General features: G+C 51.8%; 1 protein-coding gene across 1 annotated transcript in view; it reads left to right on the top strand.

The window, feature by feature from the left end:
* Positions 1–12,892: 12,892 nt before the first annotated feature.
* Positions 12,893–26,353, top strand: part of HCN2 (hyperpolarization activated cyclic nucleotide gated potassium and sodium channel 2) — a 44,852-nt gene continuing 31,391 nt past the window's right edge. The window contains exon 1 of the mRNA XM_077921824.1: positions 12,893–13,423. Within this exon, the coding sequence (XP_077777950.1) occupies positions 12,912–13,423 (512 nt within the window). The 5' untranslated portion in view covers positions 12,893–12,911. The remainder of the gene's footprint in view (positions 13,424–26,353) is intronic.

Here is a 26,353-nt window from a genome sequence, read left to right as displayed (position 1 = left end):
CGTACATAAACAATTGTTTCTGCTCCTTTGGTATCTCTGCATCTAAAATTCCTAATAAAAATGCTTCTGGTTTTCCCCCCACAAAAGTTTTTTCCAACTCATTATACAGCGGTACCTTGGTTCTCAAACTCAACCTGCTCCGGAAGTCCGTTCCAAAACCAAAGCGTTCCAAAACCAAGGTGCGCTTTCCCATAGAAAGTAATGTGAAACGGATTGATCCGTTCCAGACTTTTCAAAACAAGCCCTAAAACAGCAACTGAACATGAATCTTACTATCTAAAATTTTACCAGTGGTCCGTAAAATGAAAGTAATAAACAATGTACTGCAGTCACACAATCCGTCGGTAGCTGAACTGGGTTCTGCACAGTCACAAAAACAAAACGAAAAAGAGCCACAACTACAAAAACGTGAAATAAATAGCAAAAACAGACCTTGGAAGTGTAACACTCAAAATGGAAGCGTTAACACTCAAAACGGAGCACGTTCGGCTTCCGAAAAAAGTTCGCAAACCGGAACACTTACTTCCGGGTTTGCAGTGTTTGGGTTCCAAATTGTTTGAGGACCAAGGCGTTTGAGAACCAAGGTACCACTGTATATCATTTCCCAGAATGCTTTTGTTGTCTTGCACATCCACCACATATGGTAGAAAGTGCCTTCCTTCTCCTTACATACCTTTGAAGCAGTTCTATACATCTTTGCTAATTTTGCGGGTGCTAATGTAGGTACCTAGACAGCATCTTAAAAAACAGAGACATCACCTTGCCGACAAAAGTCCGTATAGTTAAAGCCATGGTTTTTCCAGTAGTGATGTATGGAAGTGAGAGCTGGACCATCAAGAAGGCTGATCGCCGAAGAATGGATGCTTTTGAATTCTGGTGCTGGAGGAGACTCTTGAGAGTCCCATGGACTGCAAGAAGATCAAACCTCTCCATTCGGAAGGAAATCAACCCTGAGTGCTCACTGGAAGGACAGATCCTGAAGCTGAGGCTCCAAGACTTTGGCCACCTCATGAGAAGAGAAGACTCCCTGGAGAAGACCCTGATGTTGGGAAAGATGGAGGGCACAAGGAGAAGGGGACGACAGAGGACGAGATGGTGGGACAGTGTTCTCGAAGCTACCAGCATGAGTCTGACCAAACTGGCAGTGGAAGACAGGAGGGCCTGGCGTGCTCTGGTCCAGGGGGTCACGAAGAGGCGGACACAACTAAACAACAAATGTAGGTATTCTGTATTCTCAAGGTGGAGAGAACCAGCTTGTAGGATTTGCATGGAAGCAGCCGGCTGGCCACTGTGAGGACAGGATGATGGGGCTAGATTCGAAGCCAGGGCCCCCTCCTGCCTTCTTGCGTCATTCCCACGACACAAGACATTTCCCCTACCTGTTCCGAGATAAGGATGCTTCACTCGCAAGAGGCTGTGGCGTCTTAACGCTTCACTTGCGGCTAAAATTAGAAACACAGCCTGCCTATTAGTTATCTGGAATGTTACCAAGGGAGTGTGTTGTTTGCGCTATAATTAGTAGGTTTTTAATACAATTTTGTGCCTTGTTTCTTATTGCGGCTGCAGACTTCCGAATCCCTCTCGTTGCTCGACAAGGGCCTTAAAGCCCGTGGGTAAGTTTTCAGCCGGATGTTGCCATGCGATTTGGCTCCCTAATATCTACATTATCTGCCCGAGTCCGTTGCTTAAATTCGGTCGCAGGGCAATGTGAGCAAGAAGCAGAAAACTGGGCAGGTTAATTATTATTATTACTACCCATTTATGCATTTAAATGTTTACATTTCTTGCCTGAAAAGGGAAACCCTCAGAGGAAGCTGGCAAGCGTCGTAATAACTAATAAGCTGCCCTGCTTTAAAGTGGAAATCAAAATACAGCATGAATGAGGTCCAGCTCCGAGGGCCTTCTGGCGGTTCCCTCCCTGAGAGAAGTGAGGTTACAGGGAACCAGGCAGAGGGCCTTCTCGGTGGTGGCGCCCGCCCTGTGGAACACCCTCCCACCAGATGTCAAGGAAATAAACAACCATATGACTTTTAGAAGACATCTGAAGGCAGCCCTGTTTCGGGAAGTTTTTAATATTTGATGTTTTATCACTTCTTTTTTATTAGTGTTATTAATATTCTGTTGGGAGCCGCCCAAAGTGGCTGGGGAACCCCAGACAGATGGGCAGGGTAGAAATAATCTATTCTTACAGTGGTACCTCGGGTTAAGTACTTAATTCGTTCCGGAGGTCCGTTCTTAACCTGAAATTGTTCTTAACCTGAAGCACCACTTTAGCTAATGGGGCCTCCTGCTGCCGCTGCGCCGCGGAGCACGATTTCTGTTCTCATCCTGAAGCAAAGTTCTTAACCTGAGGTAATATTTCTGGGTTAGCGGAGTCTGTAACCTGAAGCGTATGTAACCTGAAGCACCACTGTATTATTATTATTATTATTATTATTATTATTATTGAATTCGGTGCTGCTGGGGTAGCTCAGCTGATAAGAGCATAGTGCTCTTAATCTCAAGGTTGTGAGTTCGAGCCCAACGTTGGGAAAAGACCCCTCAGCCCAGAGGGTTGGTCTAGATGACCCTCAGGGTCCCTTCCAAACTCCGCAATTCTGTGAAAAGCCTAAGGAGCCTAAGGGAATGCAGGAAGCTGATTAATACTGAGTCAGACCATTGGCCTCTGATGCAGCTCTTCCACTGTCTTTTCCCCTAAAGGCAAAGTAAGGTGCTAGTCTTCATGGCTCTGAATTTTTAAAAAATGGAATTAAGTAGGAAAGACGGAAGCTCCCTTATACTGAGCTACAGCATTGGCCCACCCAGCTCAGTGACCCAGCAGCAGCTCTCCGCGGTTTCAGGTGGGACTCCGTGAGCAGCCCTGCCTGGAGATTGATCCCATAGGCCAGTTTTTCCCAAACGGTGCATCACACTCTAAATCCGGCCCACAGACAGTCCGGGAATCAGCGTGTTTTTACATGAGTAGAATGTGCCCTTTGTCCATGGAGTTTTCTTGGCAGGGGTACTGGAGTGGCTTGCCGGTTCCTGCTCCAGGTTCCTGCTCCGATCACTGCAGATGGTGACAGCAGTCACAAAATTAAAAGACGCCTGCTTCTTGGGAGAAAAGCAATGACAAACCTAGACAGCATCTTAAAAAGCAGAGACATCACCTTGCCAACAAAGGTCCGTATAGTTAAAGCCATGGTTTTCCCAGTAGTGATGTATGGAAGTGAGAGCTGGACCATAAAGAAGGCTGATCACCGGAGAATGGATGCTTTTGAATTCTGGTGCTGGAGGAGACTCTTGAGAGTCCCATGGACTGCAAGAAGATCAAACCTCTCCATTCGGAAGGAAATCAGCCCTGAGTGCTCACAGGAAGGACAGATCCTGAAGCTGAGGCTCCAAGACTTTGGCCACCTCAGGAGAAGAGAAGACTCCCTGGAAAAGACCCTGATGTTGGGAAAGATGGAGGGCACAAGGAGAAGGGGACGACGGAGGACGAGATGGTGGGACAGTGTTCTCGAAGCTACCAGCATGAGTTTGACCAAACTGTGGGAGGCAGTGGAAGACAAGAGTGTCTGGCGTGCTCTGGTCCGACGAGTCGGACACAACTAAATGATTAAGCAACAACAAGAATGTGTCCTTTGATTTAAAATGCATCTCTCTGGGTTATTTGTGGGGCCTTCCTGGTGTTTTCACATGAGTAGAATGTGTGCTTTTCTTTCAAATGCATCCCTGGGTTATTTGTGGGGCATAGGAATTCGTTCACCCCCCCCCCAAAAAAAATATAGTCCGGCCCCCCACAAGGTCTGAGGGACAGTGGACCGGCCGCCTGCTGAAAAGGTTTGCTGACCCCTGGTCTTGAGAATTTGCCAAAAGTTGTACATTGAAGGTACCAGACACACCTCTGCGAAGAAGGAATTCCACTGCTTAGGGGCTGCCCCACTGAACTCCCTCCCCTGGGCTGCCAACCCATGAGCGTTTGAGGGCAGAGGAACTACCAAGAGGGCCTAATCCCCTGCCGATCTCGGTGCCCAATGCCTGTTGACGCGAGCAAGCCTTAGAAACTAGCAAGCAGTTGGAGGATGGATGGTGGCTAATGGATTGAGGTTGAATCCTGACAAGACAGAAGTACTGTTTGGGGGGGACAGGAGGCGGGCAGGTGTGGGGGACTCCCTGGTCCTGAATGGGGTCACTGTGCCCCTGAAGAACCAGGTGCACAGCCTGGGAGTCATTTTGGACTCACAGCTGTCCATGGAGGCTCAAGTCCGTTCTGTGTCCAGGGCAGCTGTCTACCAGCTCCATCAGGTATGCAGGATGAGACCCTCCCTGCCCGCAGACTGTCTGACCAGAGTGGTGCATGCTCTGGTTATCTCCCGCTTGGACTACTGCCATGCGCTCTCCGTGGGGCTACCTTTGAAGGTGACCCGGAAACTACAACTAATCCAGAATGCGGCAGCCAGACTGGGGGCGGCTGCCGAGACCACATAACACCGTTCCTGAAAGACCTACATTGGCTCCCAGTACGTTTCCGAGCACAATTAAAAGTATTGGTGCTGACCTTTAAAGCCCTAAATGGCCTCGGCCCAGTATACCTGAAGGAGTGTCTCCACCCCCATCGTCCAGCCGGGACGCTGAGGTCCAGCTCTGAGGGCCTTCTGGCGGTTCCCTCCCTGCGAGAAGCGAGGTTGCAGGGAACCAGGCAGAGGGCCTTCTCGGTGGTGGCACCTGCCCTGTGCAACGCCCTCCCATCAGATGTCAAAGAGATAAACAACTACCTGACATTCAGAAGACATCTTAAGGCACCCCTGTTTTGGGAAGGTTTTAATGTGTGACATCTTAGTATATTTTTGGTCTTTGTGGAAGCTTTGGGGAAACCCAGCCAGATGGGCGGGGTACAAATAATAAATTATTATTATTATTATTATTATTATTATTATTAGACATTGCATTGGCACCGTCGCCCCCAAGTAGTTAGTGCCGAGAGGTACACTGCTCTTGCAAATGGAGGTTCTGCTGCGCAAACTTTGCTAAGCGCCGCAGAGTTGAAATCGGGAGCGAGAGTTGGGACATGGGATGCATTTGGGTTAAAGAGACGAACAGACAAACCCGAAAGGATGCATCTCTTACATTTTAAAATGACAATTTTGCTTCTCTCCCTGTGGCTGGGATCAGAACGGTTTAGTGTCGGGTCCACTGGCCGTGGCCACAGGAGCAGCTGCCTCCTTCAGAACGGGAAGGGGGAATGTTTTTTTCAACAGAGGCTCCTTTGGCCTCTCCTATCAGCTTCCTCGACTCTTTCCCTCTGCGTTTGAGGATTATCGCAAGGAGTGCGGCCCGCAACCAAATGCTGCAGCATGGATAGCGAGCCGTGAACGGCCTAGATAGCGAGCCTTCCTGCAGGATACCGTTAATTTTTGGGTTTCTTAAATATTTAAATTTTATTAAAAGCTTCACAGTGGATTAAAATGAAGGAGGAAGAAAAGAAATACAGAGAAATGAAAAACAAACAGGAAAACAAGAACATTGAAATGACAGTAAAATGTAAACGACGTCGCTATATATGTAAGCTTCTTATTTCCCTCAAGTGTAAATAAGTTCATGAGTCACTTACAGGATACTGCTAAGTTGTGAGGAGACCCCTTGTTTCCCAGTCTTATTTTTGAAGTGATGGACATATATATTATTATATCATTATCATTATTTTATTATTCTTTCTTACCCTTGGAAAAGGATGTGGTGATTACTAAGACCCCGCATGGGTTTTTCAAAAATAAGTCATAGCAGATCAATCTCCTTTCTTTTCTTTTCTTTTCTTTTCTTTTTTTAAAATGGAATTACAAACTTGGTTAGGGACACGGGTGGCGCTGTGGGTTAAACCACAGAGCCTAGGACTTGCCGATCAGAAGGTCGGCCGTTCGAATCCCCGCAATGACGGGGTGAGCTCCCGTTGCTCGGTCCCAGCTCCTGCCAACCTAGCAGTTCGAAAGCACGTCAAAGTGCAAGTAGATAAATAGGTACCACTCCAGCGGGAAGGTAAACGGCGTTTCCGTGCGCTGCTCTGGTTCGCCAGAAGCGGCTTAGTCCTGCTGGCCACATGACCCGGAAGCTGTACGCCGGCTCCCTCAGCCAATAAAGCGAGATGAGCGCCGCAAGCCCAGAGTCGGCCATGACTGGACCTAATGGTCAGGGGTCCCTTTCCCTTTAGGGCCCCAGCCCCCTCCCCAATTTTTTTGGTGTGTGTGTGTGTGTGTGTGTGTAGGGGAAGGTGGCTGCCGGATTCCCCCCTATATGGGAAGAAGGGTCCAACCCCCTCCCCTCCAATTTGCAATTATGGGTAGGGGGGCTTCTCTCTCCATTGGGGGCAGCCCCTGAAAGGAAGAATGGAAGGGGTGAATTAGGCTGCTAGGAATCGCAGGTGGGAAAGGCCGCGTTGAACCCACGTCCCGCTAGCGAGCTTCCCTTTGGCCCAATCCGGCACTGTTTTCTTCCAGCTCAGCAGCAGAGTGCCGGCAAAAGAGACAGGTGTTTCGTGGTTGAGGGTGGCGGCGTCAGAGTATTCTTAAGTGAGTCCCTGGTGCATCTTCTCGTGAGTTTCTCACACCTTGCTGCTAAGCAGGATCTCCCAGAGAACCAATTCCTTTATTAAACAAGTAATAAACAGGGCTGCCCTCTGAGGCTGCGGGAAAAAACGAGCGTCAGTCCAACTCTTAATTCACAGTCGGAGCAATAGGACGCTGGCAATCTCCTTTAAACCTCTCTGTGGGCATTTCTGATCAGAAGGTCGGCAGTTCCAATCCCTGCGACGGGGTGAGCTCCCGATGCTCGGTCTCAGCTCCTGCCAACCTAGCAGTTCGAAAGCACAAAGTGCAAGTAGATAAATAGGTACCACTCCAGTGGGAAGGTAAACGGCGTTTCCGTGTGCTGCTCTGGTTCGCCAGAAGCGGCTTAGTCATGCTGGCCACATGTCTGCGGACAAACGCTGGCTCTCTCGGCCAATAAAGCGAGATGAGCACCGCAACCCCACAGTCTGTCACGACTAGACCTAATGGTCAGGGGTCCCTTTAAAAAGGTAAAGGTAAAGGTACCCCTGCCCGTACGGGCCAGTCTTGCCAGACTCTAGGGTTGTGCGCCCATCTCACTCAAGAGGCCGAGGGCCAGCGCTGTCCGGAGACACTTCCGGGTCACGTGGACAGCGTGACATCGCTGCTCTGGCGAGCCAGAGCCGCACACGGAAACGCCGTTTACCTTCCCGCTAGTAAGCGGTCCCTATTTATCTACTTGCACTTTTGACGTGCTTTCGAACTGCTAGGTTGGCAGGCGCTGGGACCGAACGATGGGAGCGCACCCCGCCGCGGGGATTCGAACCACCGACCTTTCGATCGGCAAGCCCTAGGCGCTGAGGCTTTTACCCACAGCGCCACCCGAGTCCCTAGGGGTCCCTTTACCTTTACCTAAAGCATTAAAAAAGAGAGCTGAAAGACGACAACAAAAACCACTTTATTTTTTTAAAAAAACCATGAGGACTGGAATCTTACTTGATCTTCAGAAGGACTTCAGCTCAAGGGCAGAAAATCTGCTTTGCATGCCAAAGCCCTTTATTCAATCCTTGACGTGTTTTTCTGAGTAGGGCCAGGACAGACTCATCCTCCACGAATTGGTCTACTCCTCTCTTAAAGCCATCCAGTCACTCACTGTATCTTGTGACTCTCTTACTGAGTCAACACTTGTTCTTCCCCCCCTCTCTCTTTCCTAGTCGGAAAGGCATGCAAAAACTCCTGTGTTTAGGCACGGAAGCAGTTTTTATGCATGGGCACAAAAAAACAGCTCCTCTACTGGCATCAAGAGTAGGAGGAGATAACTCTGTCTGTCTGTCTGTCTGCCTGCCGGTCGCTCTCTCTCTTGCGCACACACACATACAAACACACCTTCCAAAATGTCATCGCTGCCTTGCCTGTGCCTCTCGGCTCATTGCCATACAGGACTCAGCCAAACAGCTGCTCCCGGGGGCCAGACAGCCCCAGGAAAAGGCAGACAGAAGAACGTGCGAGGAAAGGCCAAATAGGTGCAGCTCTCGGAACGCTTTGCAGAATGGTGCGTCGTGTTTTGAAATGATCCCACCCGGCAGAAAAGTCAGGAGAGAGGAGGGAATGGCGAAAGTCGTTCCGAGGCAAAGGCAGAACAGCATCGTAAAGACAGAAGACGAGCCCTGATGGATCGACGCCCCATCTGGCCCAACATCCTGCTCTTAAAGTGGCCGTTCTGCAACCAGGATCCAAGCAGACAAGGGCACATTCCCCTTCTGTGGTTTCCAGAAGCGCTGCTGCTGTGGACACAGGGCAAAGCCATCATGGCTTAGCCATCAACAGCCCTTGAATTTGTATGTTGGTATCTATCAGGGACGTGGGTGGTGCTGTGGGTTAAACCACAGAGCCTAGGACTTGCAGATCAGAAGGTCGGCGGTTCGAAACCTCGTGATGGGGTGAGCTCCCGTTGCTCGGTCCCTGCTCCTGCCAACTTGGCAGTTTGAAAGCATGTCAAAGTGCAAGTAGAAAAATAGGTACCGCTCCAGCGGAAAGGTAAACGGCATTTCCGTGCGCTGCTCTGGTTCGCCAGAAGCGGCTTAGTCCTGCTGGCCACATGACCCAAAAGCTGTACGCCGGCTCCCTTGGCCAATAAAGCGAGATGAGCGCCGCAACCCCAGAGTCGGTCACGACTGGACCTAATGGTCGGGGGTCCCTTTACCTTTACCTATCTGCCTTGAGAGGCAATGGGTTTCACCTCCAGGGGTGAAGTCAAACTGCTGTGCTAGCAGCACCCAAGCTACCTCCCCTGGGCAGCGTGTCTGGAGGTCCTGGGCTGCCCAGACGACAGGACCACCCCCTTCTCAGCCTCAAAGATGGGGGTCCAAAGGAAAGCAGAGCGAGATGTTTGGCACCAGCTGGGCTGCAGCAGTTGCCAGAAGGAGGCGTACAAGGCTCCATCGCACCACTCCAGATTTGCGTAGGGTTTACAACTGTTAACGGAGAAATCTGAGGGCTCCCTTGGACAAAAAAACCAAGGACACCAGCCAGGAATACCAGAGCAAAACAGCAGCCAGTAGGCTTGGTCTTTATTGAGGACTGTCGCAACAGGACTGCCACCTGCCACAAGGTGGAACAAGATGGAAGCCACGAACAAAAGAGAACCCAAACTTTTATTATCCCCATGTTACGTCCCCTCCAAACTACATCACTCATACATCACGGTTACATCATGAAAGTGGAGGTCTGGTGGCAGTAATCTGGCTCGATCTTTTGCTAAAGTGCTCAGCCCCAGCTCAGCTTCTGACAGCCTCACAGTTTAGGGGAGTTAGAACAATAAAACAATGAGATAAAACAATACCGTGGTACCTCAGGTTATAGACGCTTCAGGTTACAGACTCCGCTAACCTCGGGTTAAGAACTTTGCTTCAGGATGAGAACAGAAATCGCACAGTGGCGGCGGCAGCGGGAGGCCCCATTGGCTAAAGTGGTGCTTCAGGTTAAGAACAGTTTCAGGTTAAGAACGGACCTCCGGAACAAATTAAGTACTTAACCACTGTAAATTAAAACAACAAAACGTAGCACTAAAAGGCGTTAAGAAATAAAATGGGAGAGAGTATAAAAACAAAACCTAAGGGTTGGTTATAGAGAAGAAACATGCCTTAGTGTTGGCCTTAGAGCTCAAAACCCTGCTTCAAACATTCCTCTAGCTTCGTAGCTGTGGTCTAAACCACTGAGCCTAGGGCTTGCCGACTGGAAGGTCGGCGGTTCGAATCCCCACGATGACAGGGTGAGCTCCCGTTGCTCGGTCCCTGCTCCTGCCCACCTAGCAGTTCAAAAGCACGTCAAAGTGCAAGAAGATCAATAGGTACCGCTTCGGTGGGAAGGTAAATGGCGTTTCCGTGCGCTGCTCTGGTTTCACCAGAAGCGGATTAGTCCTGCTGGCCACATGACCCAGAAAAACTGTCTGCGGACAAACGCCGGCTCCCTTGGCCAGTAAAGCGAGATGAGCACCGCAACCCCAGAGTCGTTTGCGGCTGGACTTAACTGTCAGGGGTCCTTTACCTTTTTTTTAGCTTGCAGGAGTGAGTTCCGTAGTTTAGCTATGTATTTCATGAAGTTCTACATTATTTTTTATTCCTTCCGTACACTTAAATGAGAACTGCCTGGTTGTGTCCACCCCGTCGCATCATTTAAGCACCACAATAACCCTGCATTAGACAGCAGCTCCCACCCCCCCCCGGCTTGAACTCGAAACATCTGGACGTTGTTCAGTCGGGGAAGGTGGATCTAACCACTACACCTCCCCGATTTCAGAACGCGAACTCCCGTTCTGTCAAGGATGTAAACTGGAGAGAAAGGTCAACGTTGCTCCTCCGGCACAAGCCACTTCCCCTCAGTTTTGCTGTCTGGAAAATGGGTACCCAAGCCTGAGAATAGCCTGCCCCATGGGGCTGTTTTAAGGGCCAATGCAAGGCTGAAATGCTTTCTGCATCTAAAGCGAAATATACACAACCGATTCCCTAATTCCCATCCAGCCACCACTTCCACTTAATTTTTCATTTTTTAAAAAATGCCTTCATGCATTTGCATATGAAATTAGGCTGCTCTGCATCCCGGGACCTGAGTATTATGGGCTGTGACACTAATACTATTTCGCCCTCTTTCTTGAGGATGGGCAGCCTAAATTAGAAGCCTCTCCGGCGGCAGAATGTAGCCCTGGGGAGGCGGGGGGCTCAGCATGGAAATTCTGGGTCGCATCAGGCCGCAGTCTTAACCCACGGAGGCAGACCAAACATTTGGGCAGAAATCTCCTCCATAATCTATCAGAAGAGGTAGCTCGATGAGGCTGAATTTCCATCTTGCTCCAGCACCCTGCTCTCATAGCAGCCAAACAGTTGCCCCAGCCGGCTTTGGGTATATAAGCTAATCGCCCAATGGCACCTTAAACCTGGGGTAAAGGTAAAGGGACCCCTGACCATTAGGTCCAGTCGTGGCCGACTCTCGGGTTGCGACGCTCATCTCGCTTTATTGGCCGAGGGAGCTGGCATACAGCTTCCGGGTCATGTGGCCAGAAGGACTAAGCCGCTTCTGGCGAACCAGAGCAGCGCACGGAAACGCCGTTTACCTTCCCGCCGGAGCGGTACCTATTTATCTACTTGCACTTTGTGCTTTCAAACTGCTAGGTTGGCAGGAGCAGGGACTGAGCAACGGGAGCTCACCCCGTCATCACGGGGATTTGAACCGCCGACCTGATCGGCAAGTCCTAGGCTCTGTGGTTTAACCCACAGCGCCACCCAAACTTGGGTTACGGGCACCATTTTTTTTAAAGCACCATTTCTTCCATCCCCTGTGGACCTTTCTTCCCACCTCCTCTGGCATTCTCCTTTCTTCCTTTCTGTCCTTCCTTCTGCTTAACCTTCTTCCCTCCCTCTTTCCTTCCCTCCTGTTACTCCTTGCTCTGTCCTTCCCCTCCCTCTCCCTCTCCCTTCTCCCCCAATTCTTTTCCTTCTCCCCCTTAGTCACATCTCTTCCTCTTTGACCTTCCTTCTTCTCGCTCCTTCCTTCCTCTCTTGACCTTCTTCGCCATGTCCCTTCTCCCCTTCTCTCTGACCTCCCTCCCTTTCCTCGTTCTCCCTCCCCTCCTTGACCTTCCTCCACATCATTCCTACCCTTACACTCCCATCGTTCCCCCCTCTCTGTCTGACCTCCCTCCCTCTCCCTCCCCCTCCTTCCCTCTCTCTTGACCTCCCCTCCTCTCCATCTTTTGCCCTTGCCCTCCTCTGTTTGACCTCCCTCTCCTCTCTCTTGACCCTACTCCCTCCTTCTCTCCCCCATCCTTTGCCCTTGTCCCCCCCTCTCTGCTTGACCTTCCTCTTCCCCATCCCTTGATCTTCCCCTCCCTCCTCTTCTCCCCCCTCTATCCTTTGCCCTTCTCTCCCTGCTTGACCTTCCCCTTCTCACCCCTCACCCCTGTTTGAGCTTCCTCCCCTCCCCCTCTCTTGACCTCCCCCTCCCTCCCCTCTCTGTCCCTCCTTTGCCCATCTCTCCCCCTCTCTCTTTGACCTTCCTCTCCTCCCCTCCCCTCCATCCTTTGCCCATCTCTCCCCCTCTCTCTGCTTGACCTTCCTCTTCCTCCCCTCCCCCTCTCTCTTGACCTTCCCCTCACTCCTCTTCCCCCTCCCTACTTTGCCCTTCTCTCCCCCCTCTCTCTGACCTTCCTCCCCTCCCCCTCCCTCCCCTTCTCTCCCCTCCCCCCTCTGTTTGACCTTCCTCCCCCCTTCTCTCCCCTCCCCCCGTTTAACCTTCCTCCCCTCCCCCTCTCTCTCTTGACCTCCCCCTCCCTTCTCTCCCCTCCCCTCCCCCTCCATACTTTGCCCTTGTCCCCCCTCCCTCTCTTTGACCTTCCTCCCCTCCCCCCTCTGTTTGACCTTCCTCCCCTTCTCTCCCCCCTCTCTCTTTGACCTTCCTCCCCTCCCCCCTCTCTCTTGACCCCCTCCCCCTCCCTTCTCTCCCCTCCCCTCCCTCTCCATACTTTGCCCTTGTCCCCCCTCCCTCTCTTTGACCTTCCTCCCCTCCCCCCTCTCTTGACCTCCCCTCCCTCCCCTTCTCTCCCCTCCCCCCTCTGTTTGACCTTCCCTCCCCCTCTCTCTTGACCTCCCCCTCCCTCCCCTCCCCCTCCATCCTTTGCCCTTGTCCCCCCTCCCTCTCTCTTTGACCTTCCCCTTCCTCTTCCTCCCTCCCTCCCTCCCTCCCCCCTGCCAGCCAGCCCCTCCCCGGGGCCTCGACGCTCCTCCTCCTCTCCCCTCCCCGTCTCTGCCTCTCCTCCCCGGTCTCCTCCTCCGCCGCCGCCGCTGCAGCAGCAGCAGCCGAGGGGCCGGTGGTGCTGGCTTGCGCGGCTGGTCCAGCATGCGGACGGGCGGCGGCGGCGGCGGCGGGGCGCCCACTGCAGCATCCGCAGCATCCTCGGGCTGCGCCTCTCCGGCCGCGTCCTCTTCCCCGGCGGCGTCTCCGGCCTCGAAGGGGCGGCTGCTGTCCCTGCGCGGAGGAGGCATGGGCAGCCGCGCCGGCAAGGGGGGCTCCCCCAACGGGGAGTGCCGCCGGGGGGGCGGCGAGGAGGGCGTCAGCGGCCCCGATCCGGCACCCCCTTCCCAGCCCAAGGTCTCCTTCTCCTGCAGCGCCGACGGCTCCCCCAAGGCGGCCGAGGAAGGGGCGTCGTCGGGGGCGGCGGGCGCCCCGTCGGAGGGCGAGCCGGGCGGCAGCCAGGCCAGCTTCATGCAGCGCCAGTTCAGCGCCATGCTCCAACCCGGCGTCAACAAGTTCTCGCTGCGGATGTTCGGCTCGCAGAAGGCCGTCGAGCGGGAGCAGGAGAGGGTCAAGTCGGCCGGAGCCTGGATCATCCACCCTTACAGCGATTTCAGGCGAGTGGGCCGCCTTCCCTCCACCCTCACCCCGGGGAGTGGACTCACCTGTGTGGGTGGACTCACCTGGGGTGACTCACCTGCCATCTGGAGAAACACGGAAGGGGGGGTCTGGGTTAGCTTGCCATGGGGATACATACCTGCAGTGATTTCAGACCAGTGGGCCTTTTCCCCTTGACCCCTAGCCGGGGAGTGGACTCACCTGTGTGGGTGGGAGTGGACTCACCTGGGGTGACTCACCTGCCATCTGGAGAAACACGGAAGGGGGGTCTGGGTTAGCTTGCCGTGGGGATACATACCTGCAGTGATTTCGGGCAGTGGGCCTTTTCCCCTTGACCCCTGGCCCTCACCTGTGTGGGGAACTCACCTGGGGGGGTGGGTACTAGCTGCAGAGAGGCGGAGCACCTGAGGGGAACTGTCCTCGCCAGGAGGGGTTAGAAACCGACAGGGATTTTAGGCAAGCACTGGGGGTGTGTGGAGATAGGGGGTAACACACCCCTGGGGTGACTCACCTGCGATTTGAAGAAACAGGGAAGTGGGGGGGTCTGGTTACCTTGCCTTGGGGATAACTATCTGCAGTGATTTCAGGCAAGTGGAGGAGATTGGGGGTAACTCACCCCTGGGGTAACTCACCCCTGAAGCAACTCACCCCTGGGGTAACTTACCTGGGGGGGGGGTGTTCTACCTTCAGCAATTTGGGGAAATGGGGTGGTGGTCTGGGTTACCTTGCCTTGGGGATAACTACCTGCAATGATTTCAGGCAAGTGGGGGGAGACTGGGGGTAACTCACCCCTGGGGTAACTCACCTGCGCTTTGGAGAAACGGAATAGGGGTCTGGGTTACCTTGCCTTGGGGATACATACGTGCAGTGATTTCTGGCAAGTGGGGGGATCGGGGGTAACTTACCCCTGGGTAACTCACCCCTGGGGTAACTCCTCATGGGGGAACTACCTGCAGAGATTTGGGGGTAGTGGCGGAGTGGGTAGGGGAGACTCTGGGGGGGATCTCCTTGGGAGGGGAGGTAAGCAACTTCAGCGAATTTCAGGCAATTTGGCTAACTCACCTTGGGGGTAACTACCTTGCGATTTGGGGGAAGAGGCGGTTTTTGTAGTAACGCATATTGGGGGGTAGGGCATTAACTACCTGCCGCTTTTTTGGGGTATGCAGCAGAGGGAGACCTGGGGTATCTAAACTTGTGGGGGGGACATACTTAGGGGGGGTAACTGCCGCAGGGTAGTTACCTCTGGTTTGTACTGACAGTGAGCTTCAAGGCAATTTTAGGCAAGGTCAGGGATTCTCTGCCTGCCCCCTCCAGCAAGGGAGGAAAGAATTCAGGGGTAACTACTTTGTCTTGGGACAGAAAACCCTATACAATATGCACTTGAATATATCTGTCACACAGCAAATTCAGGCCTAGCAAGGGTTTTTTCCCCCACTCCTTGCCCCCCCCCCTGAATTGAGGGAGGAGCAACTCAGGGTAACTAACCCAAAGTAACTACCTCAGTTAGGGACGGAGGGGGATATTCAGCGTGGCTGAGGCGTCGTGGAGAAATCTGGGCTGGATCCCACCGTGGCAAGGTCTCTCGGGGGTGGGAGAGAGGTAGAAATCCTTTGGGGGGGGGGTTAGTGACAGAGGATCACTTTTCCTGCTGGAAGGTCCTGTTGTGATTTGGGGAAAATCAAAAACCCATGGAAAACCTGGCAACCCCTGGGTAACTACCTCGGGGTTCGAGATGGGCCAGGGCTGTGTGCCGATCGAACGGCGCAAGGAGATTTCCGGCGAGTCAAAATTTAGGGGGTTAAATTGGGTGGAGGATCAGCAAAAAAGGAAGGGTGGTTATTTGAGGGCAATTACCTTGGTGGCAGTAATCTGGGGTAACTACCTCTGGATGGGGGTGTGTGAGCGGTGGAAAAGATGGAAATTTGACTCCCTAAGTGGTGGAGAATGTTTTGTACCGTCAGTCACCCCCATGGGTGATTTAAGGCAGGGAACCGGGGGGGGGGGGGGCAGAGCTGTCCGGGTGAGGTTAACTACCCTGGAGGGGTAGCATCGAGAGGTAAGGCTCATAAGTTTCGGTGCCATAAGCCAGCCATGACGGAGATTTCCTCACCCGTTTCATTTCTTATTACGGTTCCTCCAGGGATCTACTCTGGGGAGTCTTTAGGGTGGGGGGCTCAAAGGCAGTTCCCACCAGGGTAAGGGGGGGGGCTTTTTCTAGGGAGCAGAGAAAGGCCAGTTTGGAGGCAACAGGGCAATAAGGACAGGATCAAAATTGCACCTCTCTCTTTAGTGATTTAAAGCTTCTGTTTAATTCGGGGTGGGGAGACAAGAGTTGGCAGTTCAAGGCAGTGATTTTTTTTGGGGGGGGTGGTGGATCCAATGCGCGCTGACTTGAAAGCAACCCCTCTCCCCTACCCTTGCGTAGGCAAGTCTGTTTTAGGATCGCTCCCCTCCAAAGTTAATAATCAGCCAGTATAATTTGGCCATTGCTTGTGGTCTGTAAGGCAGGTGTGTGTGTGTGTGTGTGTGTGTGTGTGTGTGTGTGTGTGTGTAGGAGAGCCTTTGGCCCACTGGGTGCCACTGAACTACAACTCCCATCAGCGCCCAGCGACGATGGGAGTTGTAGTTCAGAACATCTTTGGGGGGGCAGAGGTTCCCCAGAGCCTAGACTAGATGAGCCTTGGAGTTCCCTCCCAACTTGATGCTTCTAGATTCTTCAACCGTCTAGTGGTTTGAGGGGAGGGGGACGTGGTTTAGGGTTCAAGGGCAGTGCAAAGTGCCTTTCTATGGGGTGGGGTGGTTAGGATCCTCACTGCCCAGATAACGTTGGAGGGTCGTTTCCCCCCTTCAAAGGGTGTGTGTGGAAATATTCGTGAGATGTTAAAGGTTGAAACCCTTAACCTGATTGAGTTCAGCTCCACAGAATGACCTCCTGTGCAGAACGTGGTATTTGCACTGAAAATGACTTTGCAAAAATCTTGATTTAACTCCAAGAAGCTCTGCTGGGGGGGGGGCGGTGTTGGCAGGTGTGGGGTCACCTCTTAAGCCTCTCTGTGAGAGGCGGGCCTCTAGAGAAGGAAGGTAGGGGTCCTCTGGGCTATGGAGCCGCCAGTCACCTTTCCAGAGGCAGAAAACTCATCCTGGGGTAAGCCTGGGGTAACAGAGCCCGGGAACCGTGTCTGGTTACCACCCACCCACCCCAAGGTAGCTGGTTCACTCTCTGAAACCATTAAAAGAGGAAAATTGACTTTTGCCCGCCCACTTGGTGTCCAATTCCACCTCTGGGATTTGTGGAGGGTCAGTCTTAAGTTTGGGAAACTATTTAAAGGTAAAGGGACCCCTGACCATTAGGTCCAGTCATGGCCGACTCTGGGGTTGCGGCGCTCATCTCGCTTTAGTGGCCGAGGGAGCCGGCGTACAGCTTCTGGGTCATGTGGTCAGCAGGACTAAGCCGCTTCTGGCGAACCAGAGCAGCGCACGGAAACGCCGTTTACCTTCCCGCCGGAGTGGTACCTATTTATCTACTTGCGCTTTGTGCTTTCGAACTGCTAGGTTGGCAGGAGCAGGGACCGAGCAACGGAAGCTCACCCCGTCATTGCGGGGATTCGAACTGCCAACCTTCTGATCGGCAAGTCCTAGGCTCTGTGGTTTAACCCACAGCGCCACCTGCTTCCCTATTTAGGGAGACCCAAAAATGGCAGGTTGGGGGAGGACGGAGAGGGGAGGGGAAGCAGCTAGCCACGAGGTTTGGGGGGAGACGACGACTTGGTGGTCTTAACCGCACCTTTGATGTCCTTCGAAATGGGTGGTTGTTTTTTTTGCTGCAATCAGTTGTAACGCTGGAAGGGGACCCCAAAAAGCGCTGTTTGCCAGCAGAGATTTGCCAAAAGCACACCAGCTGAAATTAGCTGGCTGCTAATTTCAACTGGTCTGCTCTGAGCAGGGCCTGATGTTGGAGACAGCTCCTGGCATCCGACCCAGATTTAATTTATTTATTCTATTTCCACCTCCTCCCCACCCCCCGCTAAAGATCTTTTAATCTCCACAACAACCCTGTGAGGTAGACTAGGCCTAGAGAAACGGCAAGTGTCCCCCCCCCCTCAAGGCCACACTCAGCGAGCTACTTGGCTGGGTGAAGGGGGTAGAGATTTGAACCCTGGTCTCCTAGATCATTTCCAGTTACCCCACATATATATATATTATTTTGGGGGGGCCCTGTAAAGCTGGACGACCCCAGCAGCGATTTTGGGGTGCTGACCCAACCTAAACAATCAACTTCAGATGCAACTTCCCTGCAAGTGTTTGTGTGGTGGGGGGAAATGATCTCTCACCCCTTTCTTAATAGTTTTGAAGTTTTAGGACGTGGTGGGGGCCAATATCTAGGTTTTGGTGTGTCGGTTTTGCTTGCGATCTCCCCCCTTTTTCACAGCAGCTTCAAGTGGAGGAACGCTCCTGTATCAATTACCTGTGCCTGTTAATCCCTGCCAGATAGGTGGCTTATTATTACTGTTATTATTATTATTTATTATCCTCGTTATTTTGTCGGGTTGGGGGGGCGAGATATGTTAGGGCAGCTATGCAAGGAAAGAACGACTTTCCTGAGCTCCTTCTGTTGTTATGGGAAGTTGGGGTTCCCACCGGGCAATGACTTTGGGGGCAGACCCCCCCTGGGCCCCCTCTTCAACCGAAGGCTCTGGCGGGGAGGGGGGGTGCCTTCCCAAATGTGCCCCCCCCTCCCAAGGACCAGCTGGCTGGGGATGAGGATGGAGAGAGACCTTTGAAATCAAGCTCTGCATCCCATAACCGGCAAGGAGAGTAGAGTATGGCGAAATTTTGGAGGTGGGGGGGGGTTTCTGTTTGAGGAAGAAGCTGGATTGACACTTGAGTAACACCAAAGGAAGGAAATGACTCTGTGTGTGGATTTTTTTTTGGGGGGGGGTGGCCTTCACCGGGTCTGGGAGGGGGGCCACCCACCGTGAGTCGAATTAGCCAGCAGGAAAAAAATATGTGCATTTCATTTTTTGTGTTTTTAAAGGCTTGAATTAGGAGAAAAGGTTATCTCTCTCCCCCCCCCCCATCTCCCCGGGACCTATCCGTCTTCCTTCTCCCACCCCCCTCGGTTTTTGGTACCCTTCTGGGCCCCCCTCCCCCAAATTTGAAGAGAACGGGATGCTGTTGCGCGAAAGGGCACCTTGAGACGTTCAGAGAGAAGATGCTGTCTGAGATCATATATTTGGGGGTGGCAGAAACAAGCTGCTGTCCCCCCCCCCTTCCTGTATCTGCACCACTATAGATATGTGTCTGATAACTAATCTCACCCCCCCCCACACACACACCCGGCCCTCCCCAATTTTTCTGGATCTCCGACAATCTCCACAATTTGGGAAACGCAACAGCCCCTTTATAGTATAAGCAGTTGCCTGGGGGACTGGGGGGGTGGGTGGAAGAATCCATCTTGAACAAGGATGTTCATTTTGTCCCCCCCCCCCCGTATTTTTATTCTGTGCGTGCTTCCCGTCCTTGAGGTTGTGTGTTGTTGTGGGGGGGGGGAGCAGGCATAGGATCATAATATAACTCATCCTTTTGCAAAAAAGCACACGTTCAGGCGACGGATAGATTTGGGTGGTTGTGCTGTGTGTGTGTGTGTGCGTTTTTTTGGGGGGGGGGTTGCATCTAGAGGCATTGCAGGAATGCTGATATTCCCCCTCTCATCTCAAAACCGCCCCCCCCTCATTGCATGCTCTTAAACCGCTAATCCCTGCCAACTACATGTGTCCTTTTTTTTTTTGGACAGGATTGCAAAAAGATTTATGACGCCGATTTCCTCCTCATTTCTGTGCAAAATGCCTGGGCGCCGAACTCTCAATTTGCCGGCTTTTTCTGCGGTGTGTCGCCCCCCCCCCAACCTTCCCTCTCTGCTCCCAGCCCCCTCCCTCCCTCCCTTCTCAGGTGTGTTTATAAACTGGATCTGGCGTGCTTTGAATTTTGGGAGGGAGACGGTGGAGCGTCACTGCTGCGGTTTGCAGCCGGTGGCGATGCTGTCCGCCTCTGCTGAATGCTCAGGAATGTATCTGGAAAATCAGTTTGGGAGGGGGCTTTTCCGAGACTCGGGGCAGCGGCGTGCAGCGGTTAGAGCAGGTTTCAGCCGGAGATTTTGGACTGGACTGAGGCTAGAGGCTGTGCTACAGACAAGGGAGAGAGAGAGAGAGAGAGGCTGGGCCACACTCCTTCTCAATCGCATGGCTCTCTAGGCGACTTTGGCCTGGCCTACCTTGCAGAGCTGTTGTGAGGATAAAAAGTACCCTGGTTCCCATGGAATTGTTTTCTTTCAAAGTAGGCAGGGAACCGTTAGTGATTCTTTTAAAAGGTCCCCATTGCTGCATCTGATTCCTGATGTCAGGGGAACCAGCGGCTCGTTCTTGAAAAACTGGGTGCAAAGGCACTCTGCGCATGCACAAGGAACTTAGTGGCCAAAGTTTAGTTCGATTTCATAATAATAATAATTTATTATTTATACCCTGCCCATCTGGCTGGGTTTCCCCAGCCACTCTGGGCGGCTTCCAACAGAACACTAAGATACAATAACCTATTAAACATTAAAAGCTTCCCTAAACAGGGCTGCCTTCAGATGTCTTCTAAAAGTTTGGTAGTTGTTTTATCTCTTTGACATCTGGTGGGGGGGGGCATTCCACAGGGCGGGTGCCACCACCAAGAAGGCCCTCTGCCTGGTTCCCTGTAACTTGCCTTCTCGTAGCGAGGGAACTGTTTGAAATTGGAGCTCAGTGAAGGTGGCCAGTCTCCCACCACCCAGGCCTCGCCCTGTTTATCTTCCAAAAAGTGGGGGCACCCCCCCCCACCCTGAGACCATGCCTCTGGGAGCACATTGATCCCAGCAAGAGATTGCTGGTATTGACCTTTAAAGCCCTAAATGGCCTCGGTCCAGTATACCTGAAGGAGCATCTCCATCCCCATCGTTCAGCCCGGACACTGAGGTCCAGCTCCGAGGGCCTTCTGGCGGTTCCCTCCCTGTGAGAAGTGAGGTTACAGGCCGCTCCCAGTCACCAGTCTAGCTGCCGCGTTCTGGATTAGTTGTAGTTTCCGGGTCACCTTCAAAGGCAGCCCCACATAGAGCGCATGGCAGTAGTCCAAGTGGGAGATAACCAGAGCATGCACCACTCTGGCAAGACAGTCCACAGGCAAGGAGGGTCTCATCCTGCGTACCAGGTGGAGTTGGTAGACAGCCGCCCTGGATACAGAATTGACCTGCGCCTCCATGGACAGCTGTGAGTCCAAAATGACTCCCAGGCTGCGCACACCTGGTCCTTTGGGGGCACAGTGACCCTATTCAGGACCAGGGAGTCCTCCACACCAGCCCGCCCCCTGTCCCCCAAAAACAGGACTTCTGTCTTGTCAGGATTCAACCTCAGTTAGAAACAGTGATGGCTGTGGGTCTTGTAATGGGCGACCTCCCATGTTATGGATTCACACGTGTGTGTGTGTGTGTGTGTGTGTGTGTGTGTGTGTGTGTGTGACTTTATTAATCTTCCCCCAGCGCTCTGTTTTGGCAGGTGTTCTTGCAAACCACAGCTGGACATTTCATGAGCAACATTTCCTTTTTTGTTGTTGTTGTTAGATCGTTTTTATTAATTCTCCAATAAAAGACATCCAATTAACATATCAAATCATAATCATGAGCACCATTTCCAAGAGGTCCTCTGTGTGTGTGTGTGTGTGTGTGATTCTCCCAGTTTTGTGGCCCTACTTTACAAGACTATTGTGAGCCTCTTCAAAATCGTGTCTGCATGCCTCTGGCAGGGGGTGGGAAAGTTCTGTACGGTTGCAAAGAATTACGATTATTACCCTGCAGACATGAAGGATTGATATCTGGCTCCCTGCCCAACACTTTTTGAAATCTGATCAACGTAATGGAATCTGCTCTTAAGATGCAGATGGCTTAATTTTTTTATTTTTTTGGAACACATCTGTCTCTCTCCAAATTGAAACGGACCAATGGGCTGGCCTCTTTCTTGCGCCGTCTCAGAAAGCACCATCGTTATTCACGGTTCAACGGCGGGGAGGAGGGAAGCGAATGCCAGCCTCCGGCATCCGATAAAACGTTAAATATTATTTAAAAATACTGTCTGATTAGGAAGCGGCTCGGATAAGCGGTTGTAGCTTCTTAGAAGCCGCAAATCCAATTGAAAGCGGTGGGTGTTTTGGGTCTTATTTCAGACTGCTGCGTCGATTTTAAGGCAAGACCTAAACAGGAAATTCTGGGGTGTGCATTTGATTTAAAACGGCGACAATATAGGTAAAGATGGACGTAATTTCCTCAGAGCCTTAGAAGCTCTAAAGCAGAAGGCAAAGGAATTTGGCCCCCCAGAACTTTCTGATGTGGCCCTTCAGTCTCTCCCCCCCCCATGCCAAACCCTCTTCCGAGCTCCACCCCTTGCCAGTCCTAATTTGCAGCCCTCCCTGTGAGCAAAACTCGCAGGGTTTTTCAATCAATCAATCAATCAATCAATCAATCAATGCTTATTACGGCAAACAGCCAGCATACTCAATTCAGAATTTCTGCATTTTTGGACTTTTTTTTAGTTTAGAGAAAAGGGGATTAAGCGGGAGGCATGTGCTGTGGGTGAAACCACAGAGCCTAGGACTTGCCGATCAGAAGGTCGGCGGTTCGAATCCCCGCAATGACGGGGTGAGCTCCCGTTGCTCAGTCCCTGCTCCTGCCAACCTAGCAGGTCGAAAGCACGTCAAAGCACAAGTAGATAAATAGGTACCACTCTGGTGGGAAGGTAAACGGCGTTTCCGTGCGCTGCTCTGGTTCGCCAGAAGCGGCTTAGTCCTGCTGGCCACATGACCTGGAAGCTGTGCGCCGGTTCCCTCGGCCAATAAAGCGAGATGAGCGCCGCAACCCCAGAGTCGGCCACGACTGGACCTAATGGTCAGGGGTCCCTTTACCTTTACCTATGATAGAAGTTTATAAAGATGATCCATGGCCCACAGAAAGAGGGTAGAGAAAAGTTTCTCTCTTTCATGACACTAAAACTCGGGGAGCTCCAACGAAGCTGAATGTTGTGAGACCCAGGACGAATAAAAGAAAGCCCTTATTCACTCTGCGAACTATGGAACTCACTGCTGCAGGGGGCGACTTTGAAAAAGGATTAGGCAATTCCATAAAGCTATTGATGGTTACACTTTGCCTCCACAAGTTGCTTGGGGGTTTCTCTTTGGGGTCCCTGGTTGGCCAGTGTGAGAGCAGGCTGCTGGGTGGTCCCGATCCGGTAGGGCCGTCTTTAATAGAAAGAAAGAATATTCCTGCTATTTGACTGTCAAGTATAGTTCAGGATTTTCCAGGCTTGTCTTGAAAACGACGATTCTATTGCATATGTATAATGAAGGAGTGCCAAATCATATAAAAATTGTATGGAGGTTCTAGTCCTCTCCAAAATCTCAAACTATATGTAATTTCTCTGTTTTAGCTATATTAGGCAAGCGTCCAGATTTTGAACCTTTGCAATTGCTTCTTTTGCTGCCAAGATAATATAGAAGGCCAAGATAATTTCTCTCCAATGTCAGTCGAATGCTAGCATAGATAGCGAACCTTCACTATATTTTTGAACGTAAATCTTATATCTATCACATTGTTCCATAAATTTTTGTTTTGAATTGCCTCTCAGGCTATTTGTCAACTGCGCTGCTTGAGTTTCCTGGCTGACACTTGTTGTTGAGTCGATTAGTCGTGTCCGCCTCTTCGTGACCCCCTGGAATAGACCACGCCAGGCCCTCCTGTCTTCCACTGCCTCCTGCAGTTTGGTCAAACTCATGCTGGTCGCTTCGAGAACACTGTCCCACCATCTCGTCCTCCGTCGTCCCCTTCTCCTTGCGCCCTCCATCTTTCCCAACATCAGGGTCTTTTCCAGGAAGTCTTCTCTTCCCATGAGGTGGCCAAAGTCTTGGAGTCTCAGCTTCAGGATCTGTCCTTCCAGTGAGCACTCAGGGCTGATTTCCTTCAGAATGGAGAGGTTTGATCTTCTTGCAGTCCATGGGACTCTCCAGAGTCTCCTCCAGCACCAGAATTCAAAAGCATCCATTCTTCGGCCATCAGCCTTCTTGATGGTCCAGCTCTGACTTCCATACATCACTACTGGGAAAACCAGAGCTTTAGCTATACGGACCTTTGTTGGCAAGGTGATGTCTCTGCTTTTTAAGATGCTGTCTAGGTTTGTCATTGTCATTGCTTTTCTGCTTTTCTGACTCTGATCTCCCTCAAAGCCACAGGGATGGAGGAAGCAGCAAGGCAGGCAGGAACTCCAAAGATGATGATGCAGTGCTTAGTTAGCTGCATGCAAAGCTTTCCAGAGAAAATGCGTGCAGGGGAGAAAGTGCAGGGAAACACCTGTGCAGCGCTGCGCCAACAGCTTCCACAGGCGCTCTCGGTCCTTGTTGCTCCAGTGCTGAAGCAACAGCTCCCTTATAGCTCCAAACTCTGTCTCGTGACAGTAAGAGCTGTTCGACAGTGGAATTTGCTGCCAAGGAGTGTGGTGGAGTCTCATTCTTTGGAGGTCTTTAAGCAGAGGCTTGGCAACCATATGTCAGGAGTGCTCTGATGGTGTTTCCTGCTTGGCAGGGGGTTGGACTCGATGGCCCTTGTGGTCTCTTCCAACTCTATGATTCTATGATTCTATGTGTGCAGGCTGAGACCCTGCCTACCTGGGAACTGCCTCGCCAGAGCGGTCCATGCTCTAGTTATCTCCCGCTTGGACTACTGCAATGCGCTCTCCGTGGGGCTGCCTTTGAAGGTGACCTGGAAACTACAACTAATCCAGAATGCGGCAGCCAGACTGGGGACTGGGAGCGGCCGCCGAGACCATATAACACCGGTCCTGAAAGACCTACGTTGGCTCCCAGGACGTTTCCGAGCACAATTCAAAGTGTTGGTGCTGAACTTTCAAGCCTTAAATGGACAGGGGGCGGGCAGGTGTGGGGGACTCCCTGGTCCTGAATGGGGTCACTGTGCCCCCGAAGGACCAGGTGCGCAGCCTGGTGGTCATTTTGGACTCACAGCTGTCCATGGAGGCGCAGGTCAATTCTGTGTCCAGGGCAGCTGCCTACCAGCTCCATCTGGTACGCAGGATGAGACCCTCCCTGCCCGCAGACTGTCTGGCCAGAGTGGTGCATGCTCTGGTTATTTCCTGTTTGGACTACTGCAATGCGCTCGATGTGGGGCTACCTTTGAAGTTGACTCGGAAACTACAATTAATCCAGAATGCGGCAGCTAGACTGGTGACTGGGAGCGGCCACCGAGACCACATAACACTGGTCCTGAAAGACCTATGTTAGGTCCCAGTACGTTTCCGAGCACAATTCAAAGTGTTGGTGCTGACCTTTTAAGCCCTAAATGGCCTCGGTCCAGTATACCTGAAGGAGCGTCTCCACCCCCATCGTTCTACCTGGACACTGAGGTCCAGCGCCAAGGGCCTTCTAGCGGTTCCCTTCCTGCGAGAAGTGAGGTTAGAGGGAACCAGGCAGAGGGCCTTCTCGGTGGTGGCACCCTCCCTGTGGAACGCCCTCCCAGCAGATGTCAAAGAGATAAACAACTACCTGACATTCAGAAGACATCTTAAGGCAGCTCTGTTCAGGGAAGTTTTTAATATGTAATGCCGTACTGTTTTTAACACTTGATTGGGAGCCGCCCAGAGTGGCTGGGGAAACTCAGCCAGATGGGCGGGGTATAAATAATTAATTATTATTACTATTATTATTATTAATCATTTCACACTGCAACCGTAGCTTCTATCCACCGCCCAGCCCCCGTGCAATATGATCCACTTCCCTGTTGTTGAAACGTTAGGAGGATTTATCGATTTAATGTTTTTTATGAATTTTGCATGGTTTATTAGTTGAGGCCGTGTTGCAGTTGTCCTGCCATTGTTCTTCCCAAGGTGTTGAGCTGAGATGCTTCCGGAGCATCTCTCTGGGTATTCAGGGATTCGCTTAAAGCAAAGTGCACCATTAATTCAGACTTGCGGGAGTTAATGGGCATCTTTGGGTCCATTAACTTCAATGGGTAGAGCTCACTTGGGCCCAACCCTGCCACTGGGTACTTTGTCATGCTGCATTAGTTTATGGGAACATAAGAGAACACATTGTCAACTGGATCAGTGGTTGTCCACTTTGAGAAGCTTGCAGAAAAAGCTACTTGCCTATTCAGAGGTATGCCTTCTCCACGCAGAAAAGGTACAACATAGCTATTGTGGCACGTAGCCATGGTGTCTTGAGAAAGCTGGCAGTAAATTGCACAATGTAAATGGAGTTAGCTCTTTATTAGCAAAAGCTGGATCAGGCCTAATGAGCGTGGCGATTCTTCTTCGGTAGGTCTTGCCCGCCACGAAGCATTTGCTGAGACCATAGCTGCCAACTTTTCCCTTTTATTGCAAGGAATCCTATTCGGAATATGGGTTTGTTGTTGTTTAGTCGTTTAGTTATGTCCGCTTCTTCATGACCCCCTGGACCAGAGCACGCCAGGCCCTCCTGTCTTCCACTGCCTCCCACAGCTTGGTCAAACTCATGCTGGTAGCTTCGAGAACACTGTCCCACCATCTCGTCCTCTGTCGTCCCCTTCTCCTTGCGCCCTCCATCTTTCCCAACATCAGGGTCTTTTCCAGGGAGTCTTCTCTTCTCATGAGGTGGCCAAAGTCTTGGAGCCTCAGCTTCAGGATCTGTCCTTCCAGTGAGCACTCAGGGCTGATTTCCTTCAGAATGGAGAGGTTGGATCTTCTTGCAGTCCATGGGACTCTCCAGAGTCTCCTCCAGCACCAGAATTCAAAAGCATCCATTCTTCGGCGATCAGCCTTCTTTATGGTCCAGCTTTCACTTCCATACATCGTTGATAGCCCCTGACTCAGCTTATTTTGCTACAC

The sequence above is a fragment of the Podarcis muralis genome, chromosome 18 (assembly GCF_964188315.1).
Source record: "Podarcis muralis chromosome 18, rPodMur119.hap1.1, whole genome shotgun sequence".
NCBI classification, from domain to species: Eukaryota; Metazoa; Chordata; class Lepidosauria; order Squamata; family Lacertidae; genus Podarcis; species Podarcis muralis.
This window is presented reverse-complemented; position numbering and strand designations above follow the sequence as displayed.